The sequence below is a fragment of the Mus musculus genome, chromosome 8 (assembly GCF_000001635.26).
Source record: "Mus musculus strain C57BL/6J chromosome 8, GRCm38.p6 C57BL/6J".
Lineage (NCBI taxonomy): Eukaryota > Metazoa > Chordata > Mammalia > Rodentia > Muridae > Mus > Mus musculus.
This window is the reverse complement of record NC_000074.6, coordinates 24599809-24622837: the sequence shown is the minus strand read 5'-3', so window position 1 is coordinate 24622837 and position 23029 is coordinate 24599809. Positions and strand designations below refer to the sequence as shown.

At 43.0% G+C, this 23029-nt stretch overlaps 1 protein-coding gene across 2 annotated transcripts in view; it reads left to right on the top strand.

Moving 5' to 3' along the window:
- Adam18 (a disintegrin and metallopeptidase domain 18) overlaps positions 1-20592 on the top strand; it is a 72510-nt gene extending 51918 nt beyond the window's left edge. The window contains exons 18-20 of one of the 2 annotated variants that reach the window (NR_136908.1): positions 7976-8046; positions 11699-11856; positions 20453-20592. Coding sequence is in view for 1 of the 2 variants with exons in the window: in NM_010084.2 (NP_034214.2) it covers positions 7932-8046; positions 11699-11853 (270 nt within the window). In the remaining variant the exon portion in view is untranslated. Of the gene's footprint in view, positions 1-7931; positions 8047-11698; positions 11857-20452 lie in introns of both variants that reach the window. The other variant, NM_010084.2, reaches the window with a different exon arrangement.
- The last annotated feature ends 2437 nt before the right edge of the window (positions 20593-23029 follow it).

Sequence of the window (23029 nt, the reverse complement as noted above, 5' to 3'; positions counted from 1 at the left end):
GATATAAAATTAACTCAAACAAGTCAATGGCCTTTCTCTACACAAAGAATAAAGAGGCTGAGAAAGAAATTAGGGAAACAACACCCTTCTCAATAGTCACAAATAATATAAAATATCTTGGTGTACTCTAACTAAGGAAGTGAAAGATCTGTATGATAAAAACTTCAAGTCTCTGAAGAAAGAAATTAAAGAAGATCTCAGAAGATGGAAAGATCTCCCATGCTCATGGATTGGCAGGATCAACATTGTAAAAATGGCTATCTTGCCAAAAGCAATCTACAGATTCAATGCAATCCCCATCAAAATTCCAACTCAATTCTTCAAGGAATTAGAAAGAGCAATCTGCAAATTCATCTGGAATAACAAAAAACCTAGGATAGCAAAAACTCTTCTCAAGGATAAAAGTACTTCTGGTGGAATCACTATGCCTGACCTAAAGCTTTACTACAGAGCAATTGTGATAAAAACTGCATGGTACTGGTATAGAGACAGACAAGTAGACCAATGGAATAGAATTGAAGACCCAGAAATGAACCCACACCCCTATGGTCACTTGATCTTCGACAAGGGAGCTAAAACCATCCAGTGGAAGAAAGACAGCATTTTCAACAAATGGTGCTGGCACAACTGGTTGTTATCATGTAGAAGAATGCGAATTGATCCATTCCTATCTCCTTGTACTAAGGTCAAATCTAAGTGGATCAAGGAACTTCACATAAAACCAGAGACACTGAAACTTATAGAGGAGAAAGTGGGGAAAACCCTCGAAGATATTGGCACAGGGGAAAATTTCCTGAATAGAACAGCAATGGCTTGTGCTGTAAGATCGAGGATTGACAAATGGGACCTAATGAAACTCCAAAGCTTCTGCAAGGCAAAAGACACCGTCAATAAGATAAAAAGGCCACCAACAGATTGGGAAAGGATATTTACCTATCTTAAATCAGATAGGGGACTAATATCCAATATATATAAAGAACTCAAGAGGGTGGACTCCAGAAAATCAAATAACCCCATTAAAAAATGGGGCTCAGAGCTAAACAAAGAATTCTCACCTGAGGAATACCGAATGGCTGAGAAGCACCTGAAAAAATGTTCAACATCCTTAATCATCCGAGAAATGCAAATCAAAACAACCCTGAGATTCCATCTCACACCAGTCAGAATGGCTAAGATCAAAAATTCAGGTGACAGCAGATGCTGGCGAGGATGTGGAGAAAGAGGAACACTCCTCCATTGTTGGTGGGATTGCAAGCTTGTGCAACCACTCTAGAAATCAGTCTGGCGGTTCCTCAGAAAATTGGACATAGTACTACCGGAGGATCCCGCAATACCTCTCCTGGGCATATATCCAGAAGATGTCCCAATGGGTAAGAAGGACACATGCTCCACTATGTTCATAGCAGCCTTATTTATAATAGCCAGAAGCTGGAAAGAACCCAGATGCCCCTCAACAGAGGAATGGATACAGAAAATGTGGTACATCTACACAATGGAGTACTACTCAGCTATTAAAAAGAATGAATTTATGAAATTCCTAGGCAAATGGTTGGACCTGGAGGGCATCATCCTGAGTAAGGTAACACAATCACAAAAGAACTCAAATGATATGTACTCACTGATAAGTGGATATTAGCCCAGAAACTTAGTATAGCGAGATATAAGGTACAATTTGCAAAACACATGAAATTGAAGAAGAACGAAGACCAAAGTGTGGACACTTTGCCCCTTCTTAGAATTGGAAACAATCACCCATGGAAGGAGTTACAGAGACAAAGTTTGGAGGTGAGACAAAAGGATGGACCATCTAGAGACTGCCTTATCCAGGGATCCATCCCATAATTAGCCTCCAAACGACACCATTGCATAAACTAGCAAGCGTTTGTTGCAAGGACCGTGATATAGCTGTCTCTTGTGAGACTAGGCTGGGGCTTAGCAAACACATAAGTGGATGCTCACTGTCAACTATTGGATGGATCACAGGGCCCCCAATGGAGGAGCTAGAGAAAGTATCCAAGGAGCTAAAGAGATCTGCAACCCTGTAGGTGCAACATTATGAACTAACCAGTACCCCGGAGCTCTTGACTTTAGCTGCATATGTATCAAAAGATGGCCTAGTCAGCCATCACTGGAAAGAGAGGCCCATTGGACACGCAAACTTTATATGCCCCAGTACAGGGGAACGCCAGGGCCAAAAAATGGGAATGGGTGGGTAGGGGAGTGGGGGCGGGAGGGTGTGGGGGACTTTTGGGATAGCATTGGAAATGCAATTGAGGAAAATATGTAATAAAAAAATAGTTCTTGAACATGTTTCACAGATTTATTATCTTTTCTTTGCCTATAGGTCTATACTGATGGCTAGAGATGAAGCATGTTTTGTTTGTTTGTTTGAGACAGGGTCTTGTTGTAGCCCAGGCTGGCCCTGACCTCGATATGTAGCTGAGGTTGACCTGAAGTACCTGGTCCTCCTGTCTTAGCCTCCCAAGTGCTGGGTGAGAGGTCTGACTGCCATGGCCAGAACAGTTGTATTAGCAGCTGGGCACTACTTACCTCCCACCTCTGGAGAGCAACCAAGGACAAAGACCATGGTTTTGAGAGTCTCTTGGACGAATGCCGGGGCTTTAAATTACAGTAACGAAAAGAAAATTAGAACATGTGCTTGATATATGTTTTCTTATTTGGGTTTCTAATGTGTCCCTTCCTGGTGTGCTTTTGTTTACATTTGCCAATAGAAGTATTGGTATATTTCTTGATCTTTCACTCTTAAGTTCTGTCTATCTCCGCATTTTAGTAAAATTGTTATTGCATACATCATAAACTCTTTGCTACTTGTGTTTCCCCTTTATCCATTTCCTTTCACTTTAGATTGAATACTTTATAATTCCTTGCGTTTTTCTACTTTATACAAAGTGAATTATGGACTGCAGCCTTAGGACAATTCATTTTTTACTTGATCTTTGCTCCTACACTTTTTTCTTTTGTGCCACCAGCTCAGATAGAAGCGTCCTCTCTCTGTGGACATCTGTATCTTGAACTTTTTATAGCTTTGCATGTTCTGTATAACCTTGATCTCTACCTTCTGTGGTGTGTTGGCTTTTGGGGACTTTGAGGTCTCGTATATTATAAGGGATCCTATGCATTATGTCAATTTCATTTCACAGGAGCTATGGATCGCAAGGGAAATCATATTTTCTATTTCAGGACAAAGTTTTTGTCATGATAATTTTCTCCTTTTTATGAGAGACATAGAATTCTATAATAGCACCGTGTTCAAAGTCTAGTTGAGAGATACATATTTAGAGGTAAATACAGGTTTTCACTTTCAAATAAATGATCTTTTTTCTAAAGGATTAAAAGATTCCTCCCCCCAACCCCCCGATCTTGAAAGTCTCTTATCCTGCCTGCTTCTTCCAGTCCTTCTAGCAAAGTAGATGCTGGGTTCCTTAGCGGACACTGGGTTCTTTAGTGGACACTGAGTTCCTTAGTTTTATATTACTCAGATTCTTATATTGCTCTTCTAATTCATTTTTTTTCTAGAGATTAGAAGTTTTGGCAACAACTATCTAGGATTGTGGGTTTTGCTTATCTTTCCTATTAAAAAAACTATCTAAATATGTGGTCTGAAATGCGTTGCCTTCAGAAGGGCTATAGAACATGATGCATTTGGTATTGGTCTGCTCTAGATGACTTTCTCAAGGTTACTGAAAATATAATAATAAAAAGTTTAAACTAATTCACAAAATGCTACCAATGGTTGTATAAGCCTAAATAATTTCTCAGTAGCACTCAAATCTTACTTTCCAAACTGTAGATTCTCATACCTATTGTCGATACTCCACATAGTAAGCAATAGACATGAACACACACAGATTTAAAGTCTACTTGAAGGGATGGGGGGTGAAAGGGAGGTGAGGAGACGACCCAGTGGGTGTTGTGAGATACTTTAATGGGAAATAGGAAGATGTCTACTCACCTCAGCTGGAGAAAGGATGCTAGGGCAGAGTCAGGATACCACCAAAGCCCAACTTGTTGAACCAATAGGCTTTATTGGGGTAAAGTTACAGGAGTATGGCTGAGGGGTTACTTCTGGGGGTAAAAATGACTTGGGACAGCTATATCATCAAAGCTCACCCTGCATGGGTGATAGCTCACAAATCTGAGACCCTGGAACACACTGCACAGGCTACAGGCAACTCAACAGGCTGAGGGTATGCGTCTCGGGTATCTCAGGTGATCTGAGTCTCCTCCAGGCAGCCTGGCTGGTCTCTGCCTCTGCTGGTCTGAGAATGTCTCTTGGTGGTCCTTAGGGCTTATATGAACTCTTAAGCAGGAAGGAATCTGGTGGATCTGTTCAGCTTCAGAGACTTCCTGAAGCCTTTGAGTTGTTTTCTTCCTGAGCTTTTGAGGCAAGCCCTCACTGTATAGGCCAGGTTACCTGTGGTTTTTCTGAGTGCTGGGTTATAGTAGTTCATGACCACATTTTATTGTTCATGGTTAATGTTTTCTTTTGCTTCTGTTTTATTTCTGGGGGAAAAAAATCAATGGCATACAAATTGTTGATCAGCTGTTGAAAGGAGGGCAGGAAAGGAAATTAAAGTATCCATGTCAGCTCATAGTAGATGTTTCCAAACTAAAGAAATAAGGCAATGTTTGTGAGGGCTCAAGAGGTGGCTCAGCAGCTGAGAATGCTTGCTGATCTTCCAGAGGGCCCAAGTTCAGTTCTCAACCCCCACGCTGAGTGGCTCACAATGTCCTGTGACTCCAGGTGTAGGGGATCCGACAACCTCTTCTGATCTCTACAAGCTCTGCACTCATCTCCACACCCCCTCCAGCACATACATACATGCATACATACATACACACACACATACATACACACACACATAATACATATATGCATACATACGTACATAATTAAAAATAAAATAATTTTAGAAAGCTTCTACAATAGGAGATCTCCATATGGTTTTTAATTGTCCCTCCCCATAGACCAACCTTTAGCCTGGTCTCCCCTTTGCACTTATTCTTCCTTTCCTCCCCCCCCTCCCCCCCGCTGCCCATTTTCTCTCTAATTCTCTTCTCTGCCTGGTTCCTTACTAGATTCCTAGCATCTATACTTCTTTGGCTTGTAGCATGCGTACCCAAGAGAAAACATGCACTATTTGTTTTTTTTTTTTCCCTTGGGTGTCTGGGTCGCCTCACTGTATCCATTTACGTTCAACTCTCATAATTTCATTTTTTTCCTAACAACTGAGTGATAGTCCATCACGTAGATGTACCACAGTCTCATTATCCATTCGTCAATGACAGACACCAAGGCTGTTTCCAATTACTATTATGAGAAGAACAGCAATGACCACGGCTGAGCAAGTGCCTCTGTATATATCCTTAAGAGTGGTATAGCCGAATCTTTAGATAGATTAATCCTCTGCTTCCCAAAGATTCCCCACGCTGATTTTCACAGTGGCTACACCACTTTGAGCTTCCACCAGCAATGAATAACTGTTCACCTCCCCCACACACAAACCCCTCACCAACACATGCTGTAATATGTTTTAGTGATCTTGGACATTCCGTCTGGGGTAAGATAAAATCTCAAAGTAGTTTTACCCTGCACTTCCCTGGCGACTAAGAATGCTGACCTTTCCTTCAAGTGTTTCTCAGCATATAATGGGAACCAGTTCACCTCAACTAATATCATCGACTAAAATGCCCATTGCCAGGAAAGGGTTACATCTGGTTGAGTCATGAGTCCTGTGAATGCCCCAAACATCACAGGCTATTGCCAAGCCTACTACACTCTCTTCACATCTTGGTGGTAAGGCCATATTGCTAAAGACAATACTTACTTCTGCCATCCAACATGGAGAAGCCAAGCTGGGTTCCAACTAGAAACATCACCCTAAGTGCCCATCATTCATATTGCAGGAAGGAGCTCTGCATGCAGCTGGGGGGAAAGTTGATCATCAGTCACCCAGTTACAACCCTGTGATCTACAGCAGTGGCCTGCCTGCATGAAAACCTGCACCGATATGATAGTGCCACAAATATCATGGTTGTAACCAATCACTTTCCGATTGCAGTTAAGGCCCACTCCATGAGATGGAACCAATACCCAACAAATGTGACCCAGAACCTGAGATTAGAAAAGCCATGGACCTGGGGACACATGACTACAGTTATTCTGCTAAACGGACATAGCAATAAAAGGAGTCAGAAGAAGCTATTGCTACATCCGTAGATCTGTTCCTCACTCAAACCCCTCCCAGAGAAGCTTGTTCTTTCAGTAGAAGGAAATTAGCATAATGGCCCACAGCTGGCCAAGGTGCAGACAGTGAGACACTTTGGAGCACTAAATGCTAAATGGGGCATCATCATCAAACCCTTCGCTCAAGGCTCAGGCAGGGGTCAGGGGTCTATGAGGAAGAGAAGGCAGAGGGGCTGTAACAGCCGGAGCTGATGGTTGGCTCCACGGGAGCGGAATCTTCTAGACAGAACAGCACTGATGCGCACATGAACTCATAGGACTCACAGGACCAGCTCAGGTTCAGGCTAGATGGAGTCCCAGGACTGAGAGGGGGTGGTGAACACAGTGCCCAACCCCTAAGAACCTATTTCTGTAACTGATCCTCACTGGCAAATCTTTTTTCTTCAAAAGAGTGACATTAAATACATCAACTGTATCATAGGACAGGCCCCATATAGTTGGCCAAGACAAATACACTCCAGAATTTGGGGTTTTGTGGGCATGGGGTGGGCGTTTTGTTTTGTTTTATTTTGTTTTGTCTGGCATGTCTCTTTTATTGATATTTTGTTTTTTTGGGGTTTTTTTTTGGAGAGAGAGAAGGAGGAGGAGGAGAAGGAAAGGGGAGGAGGGACAGGAAAAAGGACAGGGAGAGAACGTGAAGTTGGATGTATGGGATCTGGGAGGAGTTAAATGAATAAACAATCAAAATATCCTGAATGAAACCATAATTTTAAAAGCTTTTTAAAAGTATATCTATAGTAAAGATACTTTAAAATTGAATCTTTTTTAAAGGCTTATTTAGGGGCTGGAAAGCTGACTGAGCAGGTGAGGCATGCCGCCCTCTCGCTCTCCGCACTGGTGCCTCCAGGAACACACACATACTCACACGCATTAAAAGGGATCAAAGTATCTTTTAAAGACGATATTTGTGAAAATGGTTGATTCATCTCTGTGACCATACAGATCATGTGGTAGTTAGTTTTGTTCTTTGCTTTTTGTTGTTGTTTTGGTTTTTTTCTGTTTTGTTGTTTGTGGTTGGTTGGTTTGGTTGGCTGTTGTTGGCTCCTTGAGTTACCTTGGAAGAGGGAGCCTCAATTGAGAAACCTCCTCCATCTGATTGTCCTATAGGCAGGTCAGCAGTGCTAGTTCTTGACTAATGATTGGTGTGTGGGGCCCAGCCCACCGTGGGAGGTGTCACCGCTGGCAGGGGGTCCTGGGTTGTGTAAGACAAGTCATTGAACAAGCCACAGGGGCCAGACCAGAAAGCAGTGGCCTCTGCTTCAAATCCTACCTCTAGGTTCCAGCCTTGAGCTCCTGCTGACAGGGATGAGCTGCTAGCTGCAAATGTAAGCCCCAAACCCTATCCTTCCCACGCCGTTTAGGTCAAGGTGTTCATCACAGCAATAGAAAGCACAGACTGGCATGTCATAAATTTATTACATTAAATCTTTAGAAGGGTATTGGAGAAGATAAGGCACTTTTTAAAAATAGACAATAGGAATTAAATGTATTTTCACATTGTGGTCATGTATGCCCTTCAATTATGCCACCAATTACTTTTTCTAGCACATTCCTCATATTGTATAGCTACAAAAACCTTAAAAATATTCTACGTAGTTCAGTCACTTATATCAGATTTAACTACGAAGATGATTCAAAATGTCTGCATATTTTTCCATTTTAGATATGTAATAACTTTGGTAATTGCCAATGCTTTCCTGACTACAGGCCTCCAGATTGTAACTTACAGATTGGATCACCGGGGGGCAGCATCGACGACGGGAACACTCTCAGAACTGGTCAGTAAAACTAAACTTCCAAAGCAAGTAGTGTGTTGCCCTCTGTGGTATTAATCAATAATTAATAATAATAATAATAATTTTGACATCTTAGTCAAATCTTTCACAGCCCGATTACAAATAAATTAATTTGGTATCATATTTATAATGAGTTTTCTCAGAGGCATTCAACCAACTTAATGAAGTCAACAGAAATAGAATTGTCTCAAGTTTTAATAAATGTCGTGAGGTGGATTTTAAAAGGTTTTATGTATATATACTATTAATAATAATAATTCATATTATTAAAACTGGGCATTATTGAAAAGCATCTCTGGAATACACTTTCCATTCTGAATGAAACTTAGAAAAGTGTACAGCAAAGCGTAAATGTATTCCTACCAGGAAATAATGGTAAGTCACACTCTGAACACATGCGCATAGTGTCCTTGTTTCTATGGTGAGTAAAAGCAGTATCATAAGCTACTCGCTGGTTCAATCATTCATTCCCTCATACATTCCCTCACGAGCACATTACCAGGTGTTTAGAGAAGGAATAATATTGAGATCCATGTTTCAGGATGTCTACATATACAATAGCATGGAGGTTTAATAATGAAAGTATATTACCCAGTAAGCAACGGTGTTAGCTATATTGGCCTGAAGTAGACATATAAAGGGACAATGAGTAAGTTGATTTATATATCACATATTTGAAAAATAACGATGACTAAATCAAGGTTGTGATTTAGTCATAAACACATGAAGCAAAAGGATCAAGGACACTGTAAAAAGTTTTATGAGAGAGTCAGAGGTTAGACTGAGCAGGAATATAATCTGTTTAAATGTGTATAGTGAGAGCACGTGACTGAAATCTCAACACTCCAGAGTCTGAAGCAGGGGAATTGCTACAAGTTTGAGGTTTACCTGGGCTAAAGTGGAAGACCCCAACTGTGTTAGTTTCTCTTGCTGTGATCAAACACCATACTCTTCCAACTTTGGGCTCTCTCTTTTCTCTTCCCAATGGTGGTGGGTTCTCCTGTGGGACCCATGACATTTCCAGCCACCATTTCTTGCCAAGTCAGGCATTGGAGTGCCCATGGTCCACGGCTGGGGAAGACTACTGACTGCTTTTCTTCCTGCAGTTGTGTGTGCAGCACTTTCCAGCACCGTGAACATTCTCTGAAAGAGATAAAACTTCTAGGTAGTGACAGATGGACATTGTTGTGTCCCGTTATTCAATTATGTACACTATTCAATTATGTATATTATTCAATTCAATTATCTTCTGCAAAAGAGTCTTAACATCCCATTCTAGGGGTGACCGAGAGCATCCACTGTAGCCTGCAGTGCTTGTTGGATCTATAAAAACTCATTGACTGAAAACTCAAAAAGAGGTAGCCCACTCCCGATACCAAACTCTGTTCGCTTCTGGTGTCTAGTAGAGGCTTTATCATCCCATTCTCGCATAAGTCCATTTAAACTCTGGTGTGTGTGTGTGTGTGTGTGTGTGTGTGTGTGTGTGTGTGTGTGCAAGCTTCTACAGTAGTAATTTCAATATGAGTTTCTCAAGAAATCCTTAGTGCAACTTGTCCCTCCCTGTATCTCTGCTACCCTGTCTTCCCATCCCCCACTCTACTATATCCCTTCCTATTCCTTTACTTTTTAACCCCTTGACCACTGTGTTTTATCTCCCCTCCTTTAAAAGAGGTCATCCATGACCCTTTACTGATTTCCCGACTTCTCTAGCTATTCCAAAAAACGAACAAATAAACAACCCCACACATATATGAAGATCCAGAACTAATATCTACAGAAGAGAAAAACCAAAACCAAAACCAAAACCTTGAATGTTTGCCTTTCTGGGTCTGTGTTACCTCACTTGGAATGATTGGGTCCGGTCCCATCCACTTACCTGTGAATTTCATTCTCCTTAACATCTGAATAATTATTCCCACATTTTCATTATCCATTCACCAGTTAATAGACATTTAGCTGTTTCCACTTGCTGGATATTATGAGTAGAGCAGCAATGAAGATAAGTGACCAGTCATGCTATAATAGAATACAGGGAGTCCTTTGGCTATATGTCCCAGATTGGTAGTGCTGGATAGAGTGATAGATGTATTTCTAGCTTTTTTGAGAAACGCCACTCATTGTTATAGTGGGTGCACAATTTTTGCCCACAGCCCAGCAGTGAATAAGTCCTCCTGCTACACCCACACCAGTATTTGTCATTATTTTCCCATTCTGTAAGCTGCCTCTTCACTCAAACCATCATCGCATCTTGGCTGTTTAGAAGCTTCTTAGTTTCCTGAGGTCCCACTTGTCAATTGTTCATCCTGACATTTGCACCACAGGGCTCCTGTTCAGGAAGTCCTTTCCTGGGCCAACGAGTTCAAACCTAGTCCCCATTTTTGCTTCTGCCGGATTCACGGGATAAGGACTTCTGTTGAAGTTCTCGATCCACTGGTGTCCAGTCCTTTCTTGCAGAGGGAGAGATAAGGAGATAGTCTCCATCTTGTACTGACCCAGTTTGATGAGCACCACTTACTGAAGATTCTGTCTTTTACCCAATGTGCATTTCCTGTCCCTTTGTAGACACTCAGGTGCCTGTAGCAGTGTGGGCTTGGATTCTGGTTTTCAGTTCTATTCTGTTGACCCATGTGTTTGTTTTTATACCAGTCCTGGGCTGTTTTATTACTATAGCTTTGTAGCATAAATTGAAACCTGGGATGATAATACCTTCAGCAGACTTTTTTATTATTTAATATTATTTTGGCTATAATATATATGTATATGCATATGTATATGTGTTTCCCTGTGGAATTTAAGTTTTTTTTCAGTTTCTTGAAGGACTGTCTTCTAATATCTCCTTCCGTTCTGTTTTTTCAGCATTATAAATCTTTCATTGCGTGAATCTTTCACTGCCTTGGTTGTATTTATTCTAAGATAGCTGGCACCTACATACAGATGTGGTGTAGGCGCAAAGAGGAATTTTTGTATGCATAAAATGTTACTACTACATGGAAAGACGTGATTTTATCAAAACGTGTTCATCCATGGAGAGAGGCTTATCTAGCAAGCCAGTGGAAAAAGGTTTTAAAACAATTTTTTTCTTGGATTTTCACTTAGGCTTTGTTAACAGTGAATTCTTAAATATTTAAATGAGAGTTACTATTAAATTATTCATAAAATAATGATTTGAATCAGGTTGATCAGACCTGGTTCTTTCAGAATTTGTGACTGTGAGAGAACCCTCCACTGTCCTTTGTTTTTGCAGTGTTTGAATTACACAGCTGTTGTTCTTGTCCACAGATGCTCTGCTGTGGACATGGGAACCTGTCCCTCCTTTCTAGAAGAGCTTAGAGCCCTGGGATGTGGGTATAGTAGGTTGGTCAGTGATATCTTTTGAGTTACTGGTGTTACCAGTGAACCACATAAGATGAACTTCATTCCAAGCAAGTATACAGCACCAGAATATTTAAATAAATATGTAGAAAGCATCAATGGGGAAAAAAACTCTATGGAAAACATATAATGTGAGTTTGAAGTGTTCTCTTATTTTCCCCAGGATGGTTGCTTGTGGTTTGTCAAAGTATTAGCCACGTTACACACACGTGAGATTAAAGAGGCTCAGACCAATCCGTCCTTTCTGGCGTTTCCTTTCCAGAGTCGGCTTTTGCTACAAAGCGCCTGAGTAAGAATGAGGACAGCTGGGTGATCCTGGGCTTCTTCATCTTTCTGCCTTTCATCGTAACTTTCCTTGTTGGGATCATGAAGAGAAACGAAAGGAAAATCGTGCCTCAGGGAGAACACAAAATATGAGGGGTAATATTGCCCGCCTGGTGTTAGCTCACTGGGTTAACGGACTTGCGCCTTCAGTAGCTTTGTAAACTCATACTTACGGCCTCTTAACATCCTACCATTCTCTTCTCTGCACTTGGGTGCCCTGGATCTTTTCCTGAAATTACACGCTGTTCCCCATATTCACGCATGCTTTTCTGGCTTGTGCTTCTCTCTGGACATTTCACTCACAGACGGTAAGAAACTGATTGCCCAAGTGAAACACTTTTGCTGCTATTTTAACTGTGGAGGGAAGGCCATCAGTTAAAGAAGAGGCCAGATAAAGAAGGCATAAGGGAGTCTTCACAAGTACATTCCAGGGTTCCTAAACTGCTGGAGTAAGGAACACTGTAACCTGACACCACAAAGCTGTTAGCCTGGTGTCCACTGGCTGTGCCCTTTGGCCAAACTGCCCACATTAGATGACCCAGATGACCCAGCCATTCAAGCTGTCCTCCCAGAACTGCCACAGGCCAATTTTAAACATACTCGTTTGCACATTATACATGCATACAAAGAGACTTACCCTGACTGTAAAAGGGCACCCAAATAGAGACACACATGCCCCAATAGTCCATGGTATCGCACTACAGACACCAGTTGCTGTCAAGGCTGCTGCCTTGTTTTCCCAGTAAACTAGCTTTCTCTATGATGTTCTAAAGGATGAAATCACTAACTGCTAGTCCACTCCCTGTCGCCATTTTTACTTTTCCGCCATATTCTTATAACTAGAGTACGTTTGAATACCACATATGGCAAATGACAATGAGCTGTAGGGATCTCCACACTTGTGAAAATTTCTCAATGGGAGGTCAGCTGCAGTTTCTGATCTTTTATTGATGACTTTCCTCCATAATAACTTAGTACCATAGTACTTATAGTGTATAAAGAATGAGAGCTGGATCCACACATGGTTCTGGAAACTGGGAGGTTAATGTTTGAGAGGCTGCATCAGGTTAGGTCCTTTTTGATGGGGTTATTCTCTGAAGAAAAAAAAAAAACAGATATGGCAAAGTGAGAGGTGCATCCACGAGACCCACCAAGCTGACTTTCATAAAAGACCAGTTCTCAGGACAGCCTAGCAGCTTGCTAGTTCATGAAGCTGTGAGAGGCTTGGTTCATTCACAACCTAACCACCTTTCAAAGGTTCTGCCTTGCTCCTCTTCTTAATGCTTCACAAGGAGGGTTATGTTTTAACTTGTATTTTGGTAGGGGCAATTAGTCTCTAAGAATTACACATATGGTTTCAACATTGAAGTGTGTTTCCCTTTGGAAGGTATTAGTGATCCATTTTATTAAGATATTTTCAGTTGTACACATGTTATATCTACATTGCTTATGTAGAAGTGGGTCGTACTAGAAGAGAAGAAGAGCAAGAAAAAGAAGGAGGAGGAAGAGGAGGGGCAAGAAGAAGGGGGAGAAGGAGAAAGAAGAGGAGGAGGAGAAAAGAAGAAGGGGAAGAAGGAGAAGGAAGAGGAGGAGGAGGAGGAGGAGAAGGGGAAGAAGGAGAAGGAAGAGGAGGAGAAGGAGGAGGAGAAAGAAAGAAAGAAAGAAAGAAAGAAAGAAAGAAAGAAAGAAAGAAAGAAAGAAAGGAAGGAAGGAAGGAAGGAAGGAAGAAAGAAAGAAAGAAAGAAAGAAAGAAAGAAAGAAAGAAAGAAAGAAAGAAAGAAAGAGAGAGAGAGAGAGGCTGGAGGGAGGGAGGGAGAAAGGCAGGAAGGAAGGAAGGAAGGAAGGAAGGAAGGAAGGAAGGAAGGAAGGAAGGAAGGAAGAAAGGAAGGAAGGAAGGAAGGAAGGAAGGAAGAATTCTTTATGAAGAAAAAGGAAAAACAGACTCAAAAGGAATGCTTGATGTTGGATGCTATTGAGAGGATTGTTTATCCTGCAAATAACGTACTCAGAGCCTCTGCATAGTTAATTAGCAGAGGAGAAAGTGCTTTTTTCCTTATAGAAATATATTCATTTTCCTTATGTGTGTCAGCTCTTGGTGCAGTCTAATAGGTCGTGGAGCTGTTCAGAGGTGACTCCTGGCCTTGGAAGTGATAACCCAGCCTTGCTTCCCTTCCCACCCAGTTCACTTGGCACTTGCCGCTCAGCCCTCACGGTGCACCCCACCTCTCTGTGCCCCTGCCAGCATGGACCAAGCAATTCCGGCTGCCATGCCTTCTCTACCACAGCGGACTGAAATTCCCCGAAACCATAAGCCTAGATCTCAATTATGTTTTCCACAACACTGAATATATATATGACTTATATATATGACTTTAGGATCAATAAAAATGAAAGACCTAAGTGTACATGTTTCAGGCCCACCGGGAGATCTCAACGCCATGCTTGGCTAAGGAAATTGCAACTGTGCTTAGCGTGCCGGCTGGGGCATGGTTGTCACCAGGTGCCTTCAGCCATGCTGATGGCAAATGTAAAAGGGAAAGTAGAACAGAAGGATCTGAAAACTTGCGGTTTCTGCACATAAGAATATTTAAAGCCTCAAGCACAGCCTGTGCAAACACGGCAGTTGTCATAGGTGAACATGTCAGCACCCATATGCACAGCTTAAACGTTGCTATTTCCCAGGCCAGCATAGTTTTCCGTTTCCTGCTCTCCCTAAAGTGACTCTTGGCTTTCACAAATTCTCGGTGGGAAAAAATAATTAAGAAATAGTTTCAGAAAGTAATTTTATTAGCTTTTGAGAACAGCAGAGTGGGAAAGCCATCAACCTCAGCAGCTGTCCAGAATAGGGACATGGAAGAGATGGAGAGGAGGGAAGCCACACCCTTTACTACATAGCTAGTGAGTGAAAATATTGGCTGATCTCAAAAATCAACCCTCAATCAATCAATATACTTGTACAGGCTAGGGGAAATATTGTCAATAGATGCAAGACAAGAATGTGATAGAATCAATGTATTTACCTTGTATATCTGTACATCTTGTACATTTTTACAAGATCTTGTCATTTTTCTGGCCCATCCTAACATGACCATCTTTATCAGACTCATTCTCCTCCATGGTTGAATTTTCCTCAGAACCCAGATCAGCTGCATCCGGCACGTGCCGTTTGAGCATCGTCTCTTCCTCCTGCATACCTGCCCTAGATGACTGTCTCATACTTTTCCCCCCTGGGCTGCCTTTTTATATGCTTGGTTCAAATTCTAGTGACACCTAAGTCAATAAACCATAAACGAGTTAATCTAAAGCCAACGGTGTTTGACTCGGATGCAGAATAGACTTGTGGGTCCGATAACTTGTGGGTTCAGAATCGTTTCGCCAAGGAAAACGGGCCTGGGTATGTCTCATGTCGAGTGGTCAGAACTGACAGGAATAGGGCAAGCACACCATACATCCACGTCAAATATCTGATTGCATCATAAACACATCCTCCCCACACTGAGAATCATAACACTGAGTGTGCATTAGTCTGCGTTGGCTTCATGCTCCTTCTCTTATAGCAATAGGGAGAGGTGTACAGTCTCTTCTTTTCAAACGTTGTTTTGTGTAGAGCTGTGGTCCTCAACCTTCCTAAATGCGGTGACCCTTTAACACAGTTCCTCATGTTGTGGTGAGCCCCAGCCATAAAATTATTTTTGTTGCTACTTCATAACTGTAATTTTGCTACCTGTTTATGAATCATAATGTAAATACCCGATACACAGGATATCTAATATGGGATCCCTGTGAAAGGGGTCATGACCCCCCAGGTTGAGAACTGCTGGTATAAAGAGAAAGAGATGGCCTTCCCAGCGTTACCTGAAGGCAGCCAGTGACAGTTGGATTCTATCCATCTCAGTACCATGCTTATCTTAAGGCATTGAGATCACTGTGGAAACCTAACCCAATGAAATGGCCGTGGATTGAGGATCATTTCTAGGACAAATAAATGAGGTACCCGCTGTAGCACAGCCCGAACCCCTTGACTGTGTTATGTTCTCCATGGCACAAGTGCAGACCAACTATCGACTTTGCTTCTGTAGTGTGGGGGACAGATAAAGCAGTAGGTCTGACTCTCTTGATTCCCAGCATCCTCACTAAGATGAGACCCAGCAGAAAACGGAACATTTGTACACTTCCAGTGCACTTCTTGTGAGACCACGCAGGGGCTGGTCTGTCAAGCCCTGGTCAGGCAGCTATACCCTGGGGTATTCTCCCTCTGCATGGAGAAGCATGGGGTGATGACATCATAGCAAGTGAGTGTTGCATTGGGAGAAAACTCAGCAAGAAGAGAGTGTTTCCTGAACCATTAATCCACTGGCAGAAAGGGGCACTGAGTTAGGGTCTTAGCTATCCTGATACAGGAAGTGTGAGCAGAAACCCTGAACGACTTCTTTTGTGGTTTGTATTAATTTGGCAGCAACGGAAATTGTTGCTTGGCCTAAAGGGCAAACATAGCATTTAGCAGCAGGGTCTCTGGTTGATTGTAATTGCATACTGGTCTATCCTTTTCAGCCCAAACTTCATGTAGAACACTCTGTGGGGTTCCTTCTTTTTCCCAGATGTAGAGAGAAAAAGACTATTTGGAGTCAGAGTGGCTACAGGCTGGCAAGTTGCGGAAGCTGCTTCAGAGAAGGTTTCAGGCCGTTCTGACAAAAGGTTAGAAAGCAAGGCTAGAGATATGGGTTAGTGGTTACAGAGGACAAAATTAAAGTCTGACAACCTATATCATGTAGCTCACAACTGCCAGTAACTCCCACTCTGGAGAACTTGATGTTTCTGGCTTCTGTGGACATCTGCACTCAGGTACTCATACCTAAACACACACAGACACATGCATATACATACATATGCACAACACACACATATGCATGCATACACACATGCACTTAAAAACTAATAAAAATAAATCCTTTTTTAAAAAATTAGACAGGGGAGATGGCCCTCTCCACATGAGCTCAGAATCCAGTTCGTACTTTAGACTTCGCTCCCCGAGAGTCCAACACAGAAGGGAGTAATACTGTGCCCCGTAAAAGCTAAGTGACCTGGATGCCTTCCTCGCTGTTTGCAGAAATCCAGGTGTCCCTTGTGCATTTAGGGGAGCTGTTGGTGGCAAGTTATGGGGAAAGTGTTTGGGGTCATAGCACGTGTTGCCTTTTGAGGCTGTTTTTCCCAAAGCCACCAGTTGGTTCCGTTGCCACTCTTTCACGTGCCGCAGAAAATCCTGCCCGGGCCCTCTCTGGAACCGCATATGGTGCTGGAGCAACCAGTCCCCTGTGACTCGCCCCTCTCCGACCCGGGGGTTAGATGTGTTGATCTGAAGAGCCCTATGAAGGTGCCACACATCATGGAATGCACATCCTACACATCCATGATGTTCCTGGCCACATAGTAGTCCCCTGAGTACTAGTCCAGTAGTTCACAGTGAAATCACCCTTCCTACATCTTTTGTTGATCAGCTTCAGCAACTTAAAATGTCCAATTGCACTGTTTGAATTGGCCACAAGATGGCACTGTACATTTATTGTAACAAAAAGAACCAAGCACCTTTATTTATGGCTTAGCCTGGCAGAGTCCCATTCCTTGATAGCAAAGCTTCTCTTTTGGTTTCTATTTAAGGCTAAGAAATACTATATTTTTTTTCCATTTTTTATTAGGTATTTAGCTCATTTACATTTCCAATGCTATACCAAAAGTCCCCCATACCCACCCACCCCCACTCCCCTACCCACCCACTCCCCCTTTTTGGCCCTGGCGTTCCCCTGTACTGGGGCATATAAAGTCTGCGTGTCCAATGGGCCTCTCTTTCCAGTGATGGCCGACTAGGCCATCTTTTGATACATATGCAGCTAGAGTCAAGAGTTCCGGAGTACTGGTTAGTTCATAATGTTGTTCCACCTATAGGGTTGCAGATCCCTTTAGCTCCTTGGGTACATTCTCTAGCTCCTCCATTGGGAGTCCTGTGATCCATCCATTAGCTGACTGTGAGCATCCACTTCTGTGTTTGCTAGGCCCCGGCATAGTCTCACAAGAGACAGCTACATCTGGGTCCTTTCGATAAAATCTTGCTAGTGTATGCAATGGTGTCAGCGTTTGGATGCTGATTATGGGGTGGATCCCTGGATATGGCGGTCTCTACATGGTCCATCCTTTCATCTCAAGGCTAAGAAATACTATATTTTAATTTTTTGTATGCAGATATTGCATACACAAAGTGTGGATGGACAATTTATGCAGCGAAGTTACAAAGTACAAAGTTGAAATGTTTAATTCTATTATTAAATATGTATACGAGAGTATTCATGTATGTGTGTGTATCTGTGTATGTGCCTGTGTGTTTCTGTTTTTGTGTGTATGCATGTTCCTATTGCTATGATAAAACAACTTCACTATAGGCAACTTGGGAAGGAAGGATTTGCTTTTGCTAACAGTTCCATATCACAGTGCATCATGGAGGGAGGGCAGGGCAGGAACCTGGAGGCAGGAACTGAAGCAGAGGCCGCGGACTGGGCCCTGCACCATCAATCACTAATCTAGAAAATATATCACGGGCTTGTCCAGAAGCTAATTTGGTGGGAGCATTTTCTCAATTGACATCCCCATTAGCTTGTGTCAAGTTGACATAAAACCAGACAGCACAGTGCACGTGATTGTGTGTGTGAGTCTGTGTGAGCGCGCTTGCACCTGTGTGTGAGTGTGTGTGAGAGAGTGAGTATACGTGTGTGAGTGTGTGTTTGTTGTGTTTGTGCGTGTGAGTGTGTGTGAGCGTCTCTGTGAGTGTGCATGCACGTGTTTATGAGAGAGTTACTATGTGAGTGTGTGTTTGTGTGAGAGTGAGTATGTGTGTCTGTGTTTGAGTTTGTGTGAGTGTGTGTGTGTGTGACTTTGAGTGAGTGTGTATGAGTGTGAGTTTGTGTATGTATATATATGTGTGTGTGTGTGTATGATATGTGATGTGTGTGTGTGTGTGTGTGTGTGTGTGTGTGTGTGTGTGTGTGTGTGTGTAGGCTGAGGTCTGTATCAAGTACCTTCTAGTATTCTCTGTCTTATTTTCTCAGACAGGGTTTCTTATAGAACCTGGTTCTTGTGACTTACTTAGACCGGCTGGCCACTCTATGCTAGTGATCTTCCTGGCTACAGATCCCAGTACTGAGATGTCAGGTGCTCCTACCATACATATGGGCATTCTTATGTGGCTGCTGAGGGCTCGGCTCACCTCCCCATGCTTGCACTACAAGTACGTTGCTCACTGAACCACGGCCACGGTCCCGGTTTTAAGGTGGACAGCCCCACAGCACGCACCACACCCACGCTCAAGCCCCTCCCGCATTGCACCTTCCTAGCAGCAGGACCCGAGGACCTCAGTTGACTCTGCCCCTTGGTAAGCTTGCTTTCTGCTCCTTTGCTTTTTACATGCGAGCCGCCCCGGTGCTGCAAAGTGCCACGTCAGTGTTTCCATGTCCCCGATGCTGGCATCGCTGAGTCTTTTCTTGATTTGATGGGCTTCTGGCGAGGCAGGAGCTGCTGTTCACACACACACAGCGGTGCTAGCTGCACAGAGCAAAGCAACTGATGGACACAGCTCAACTGTCACCCAAGAGCAGCGAAGACAGTCAACCCTATACTTTGGTCACGATCACAGCAAAACTCGTTCTCTGGAAAGGAGCAATTGAAAACTCGAAACTGTCGTCGGAACTCAAACTTCCAACCTGAGCTACTGAATGGAAGTTCTTTCCTTGCTAACCTCTGTTCCTCAACCTTCCTAATGCTGTGGCCCTTTGAGTACAGTCCCTCTTGTTGTGGTAATCCCTAATCATAAAATTATTTTTGTTGCTACTTCATAAATGTAATTTTTGCTACTTTCATGAATTGTAGTGTAAATATCTGTGTTTTCTGATGGTCTTAAGCAACCCCTGTGAAGGGGGCGTGACCCACAGGTGGAGGATCAGTGCTCTTCTCACTTGTGGACTCTATATTAATACACACACATACACACACATACACACACACACATACATACACACACGCATACACACACACATACATACACACACGCATACACACACACATACACACACACGCGCGCATACACACACATACACACACACATGCACCCACATACACACACACACATACACACACACATACACACACATACACACACACACACACACACACACACACACACACACACGCATACACATACACAGGCACACGCACACATCACTTAGTTTCCTTAAACCACGACTTTACCCCTAAGAAAGTAAAAGTTAAACTGAGCAGACCAGGACGTTCACACTTATAACCCCAGGATTTAGATGGAGGCAGAAACAAGAAGTTGCAGCTTCATAAAATCCACCAGTCTTTCAAACAAACAAAAGGAAGAAAGAAAGAAAAGAAAAGATTCAAACGTAGAAAAAGAAATGTGTCCTTGTTGTCTCTTGGCCATAATCTGTTTGCCCAAAATGTAGATTCTAATAAATAACTAGATAAAAACGTACATGTTCTCTCTCTCTCTTTTGCACTTCTTGGACAGTTCCCTAGAATTAAGCTGGTTGGTCAGGGGTTAATTTTTCATGTTTGTGTTAGGTGGGAACCCAGCATCAGGCCTGGCTCCTGACCCAGTTGTGAATCTTTCCTTTCCTCTTTGTTCCAGCCATTCATTGCACCAGAAATCGGCCAAGGAAGCTAGCAGTTGATGGACCCAAGGAGGAAGTGTGTGTTCTAACCGCTCTGTTACCGGTGGATACACTTTAAATCTCAGACTTTTGGAAAATAAAACTGATATATGCACGAGTGAGGCTCTTATGTGTCTCTTCCAAGGCCGTGGATGGCAGGTGACATGGAGTGGGTCAGGGTGGCTGGTGGCAACATCCCAAGTCCTCCCTACTGCAAAATCCTAGATCCACAGATCCAGGCCGGAACAGTTTAATGTTTTTAAGAGGGACAAAGTTGGGGGAAGAGTTGGGAGTGAAAACCAATTAGAGTTTGTACTATAGGAAGAGAGAAAGGGCATGGGTTAAGTCCAAAGGTGGCCATGGGTCCAAAGATAATAACTCTTTAGTGGGATCTTCTAGAACAAGGGAAAGAGAAGGCAGCCACAAGAGCAGCGAGAGAAGGGGGAGGGGGAGGGCATGTAGACAAGTGCACAGGGCAACGGTGTCGGTTACATTACGGGCAACATGGGATCTCACATAGAATGGAAAGCCCCACCCAACCTCAACTACCAAACCCAAGTCAGAACAAGTGAGTGGCATCAGTAGACGTCTACTCAATAATGAAATACGGTCATTTCGAAACATTTCCAGAAAGATTGCTGTAGACCCAAATAGCATCAAAGATAAGTTCTAACCAACATCAAAGGGGAAGTTGATACCAATTCAACAAAAATTCTTCCAGGAAACGAAGATCATTATGCCCACCCACCCCTGCCCCCAATAATAAAGAGCATCACATGGTAAACAAAAACTTTCTGCAGAATTTCTGCTAACAAGACTTTGGCAAAGAGAAAAACTTAGGATCTGTGAACACCAAATCCAGGTCGCCAGAACTCAGATGGACCTGGCTTCATAGCACAGGGCAATTAGGGAGCCTGTGAACCTTAGGGAACTTCAGAGGCACCAGGGGGAGCGTGTGAGTGCTGTCCACAGGCCATATAACCTTTCCAACTGTTTTACCCTCCTCCTCCTCCTCCTCCTCCTTCTCCTCCTCCTCCTCCTCTTCTTCTTCTCCTCCTCCTCCTCCTTCTTCTTCTTCCTCTTCTTCTTCTTCTCCTCTTCTTCTCCTCCTCCTCCTCCTCCTCCTTCTTCTCCTCCTTCTCCTCCTCCTCCTCCTCCTCTTCTTCTTCTCCTTCTCTTCCTTCTTCTCCTCTTCTTCTCCTCCTCCTCCTCCTCCTCCTCTTCTTCTTCTCCTCTTCCTTCTCCTCCTCCTCCTCCTCCTCCTCCTCCTCCTCCTCCTCCTCCTTTTCCTCCTTCTCCTTCTTCTCCTCCTCCTCCTTCTTCTTATTTAACATTTTCCAAGTTATCCATTCTACTCAGAATTTTGTTTATGTTTCTTGGAACAATGCTGTGCAGTTGTGTGAACGTGCCTGTCATTTTTCTCTCCCCTGCTCCCAGCCCCTGAGCACCTTTTAAGGTCATCTTTTGCTACATAGAGAGTGCAAGGCTAACCTTGGCTAGAACACTGTTTCAAACAAAAATAAAAGCATATGTCCTTATATCTGTTTGTTGGCATGGCCAAGTATCTAGACACGGACCGAGCATGGCTTCAATTCTACAGTTTCATGCCAGTGTTATGAATGTAGTCCCTCAACTTAGTGGTCCCCAGTGATTCTTCATATTCTCTGCCATCGAATTTCATATGACCCTGTGCATCGAGGACACACAAAATACAAAACAAGGTCTAAAACTTCACTTGCTTGAGGCCTAGGGAGAATACTTTGTGAATAAGACATTCGCAACACAAATGGGAGAACCAGAAATTAGACACCCAGCACCAAGAATAAATCATGTTGCCGAGGCTGGCCTTGAACTTTCATCGATCCCCCATTCTCCCAGCCTCCCCAGCTCTGGAATTAAGACTAGTGCCAGTGTAACCAGGGGCCCTTTCTTGACCACACTAAGAAGTTCATGGGATCCATCTCATACCGAAATCACATCATTTCTCCACGAACCACAGACTGATTTGTGGGCAGAGCAAGGCGTGCTTATGGCCAGCATTGGTGTCCTGCGACTTGGCCAGCAATGATGTCCTGTGACCCATGGTAGCAGGTCAGGGGTTGTGTTTGAACACTTTGTAAGCAGCCTGCTGCCTCGAAGTTACAGACCATGCAGAACAATTGCTGGTCTTTCCAGGTTTAATGAAAGAACTAAGAAAAACAGCAGCGAAGAAATGAATTAACTTTTTTTTTCCAAATTTTCTTTTGAAACAGTCTTACAGTGTAATTCAGGTTATCCTCGAATTTGCCACCCTCCTGCCTCAGTCTCCCAAGTGTTGCAATTATAAGCATTTCCTGCCAAAGTCGGCTTGACTATTTTTTTTTAAGAGGAAAGATTGGAAGGGAAAAATGATATCTGTCTTGGTTTCTACCAGGATATGTGTTGTTCGTGTTGTCACAAAATCTTTAGAACTGCTAAAATCTAACACAGTTTGGCTCATAACTAATTATGAGTAGAATTTCTCCCCCTCTAAGGTGGATGCTTTATCACTGTGCTGTTTCCCAAGGTTTCTGAGC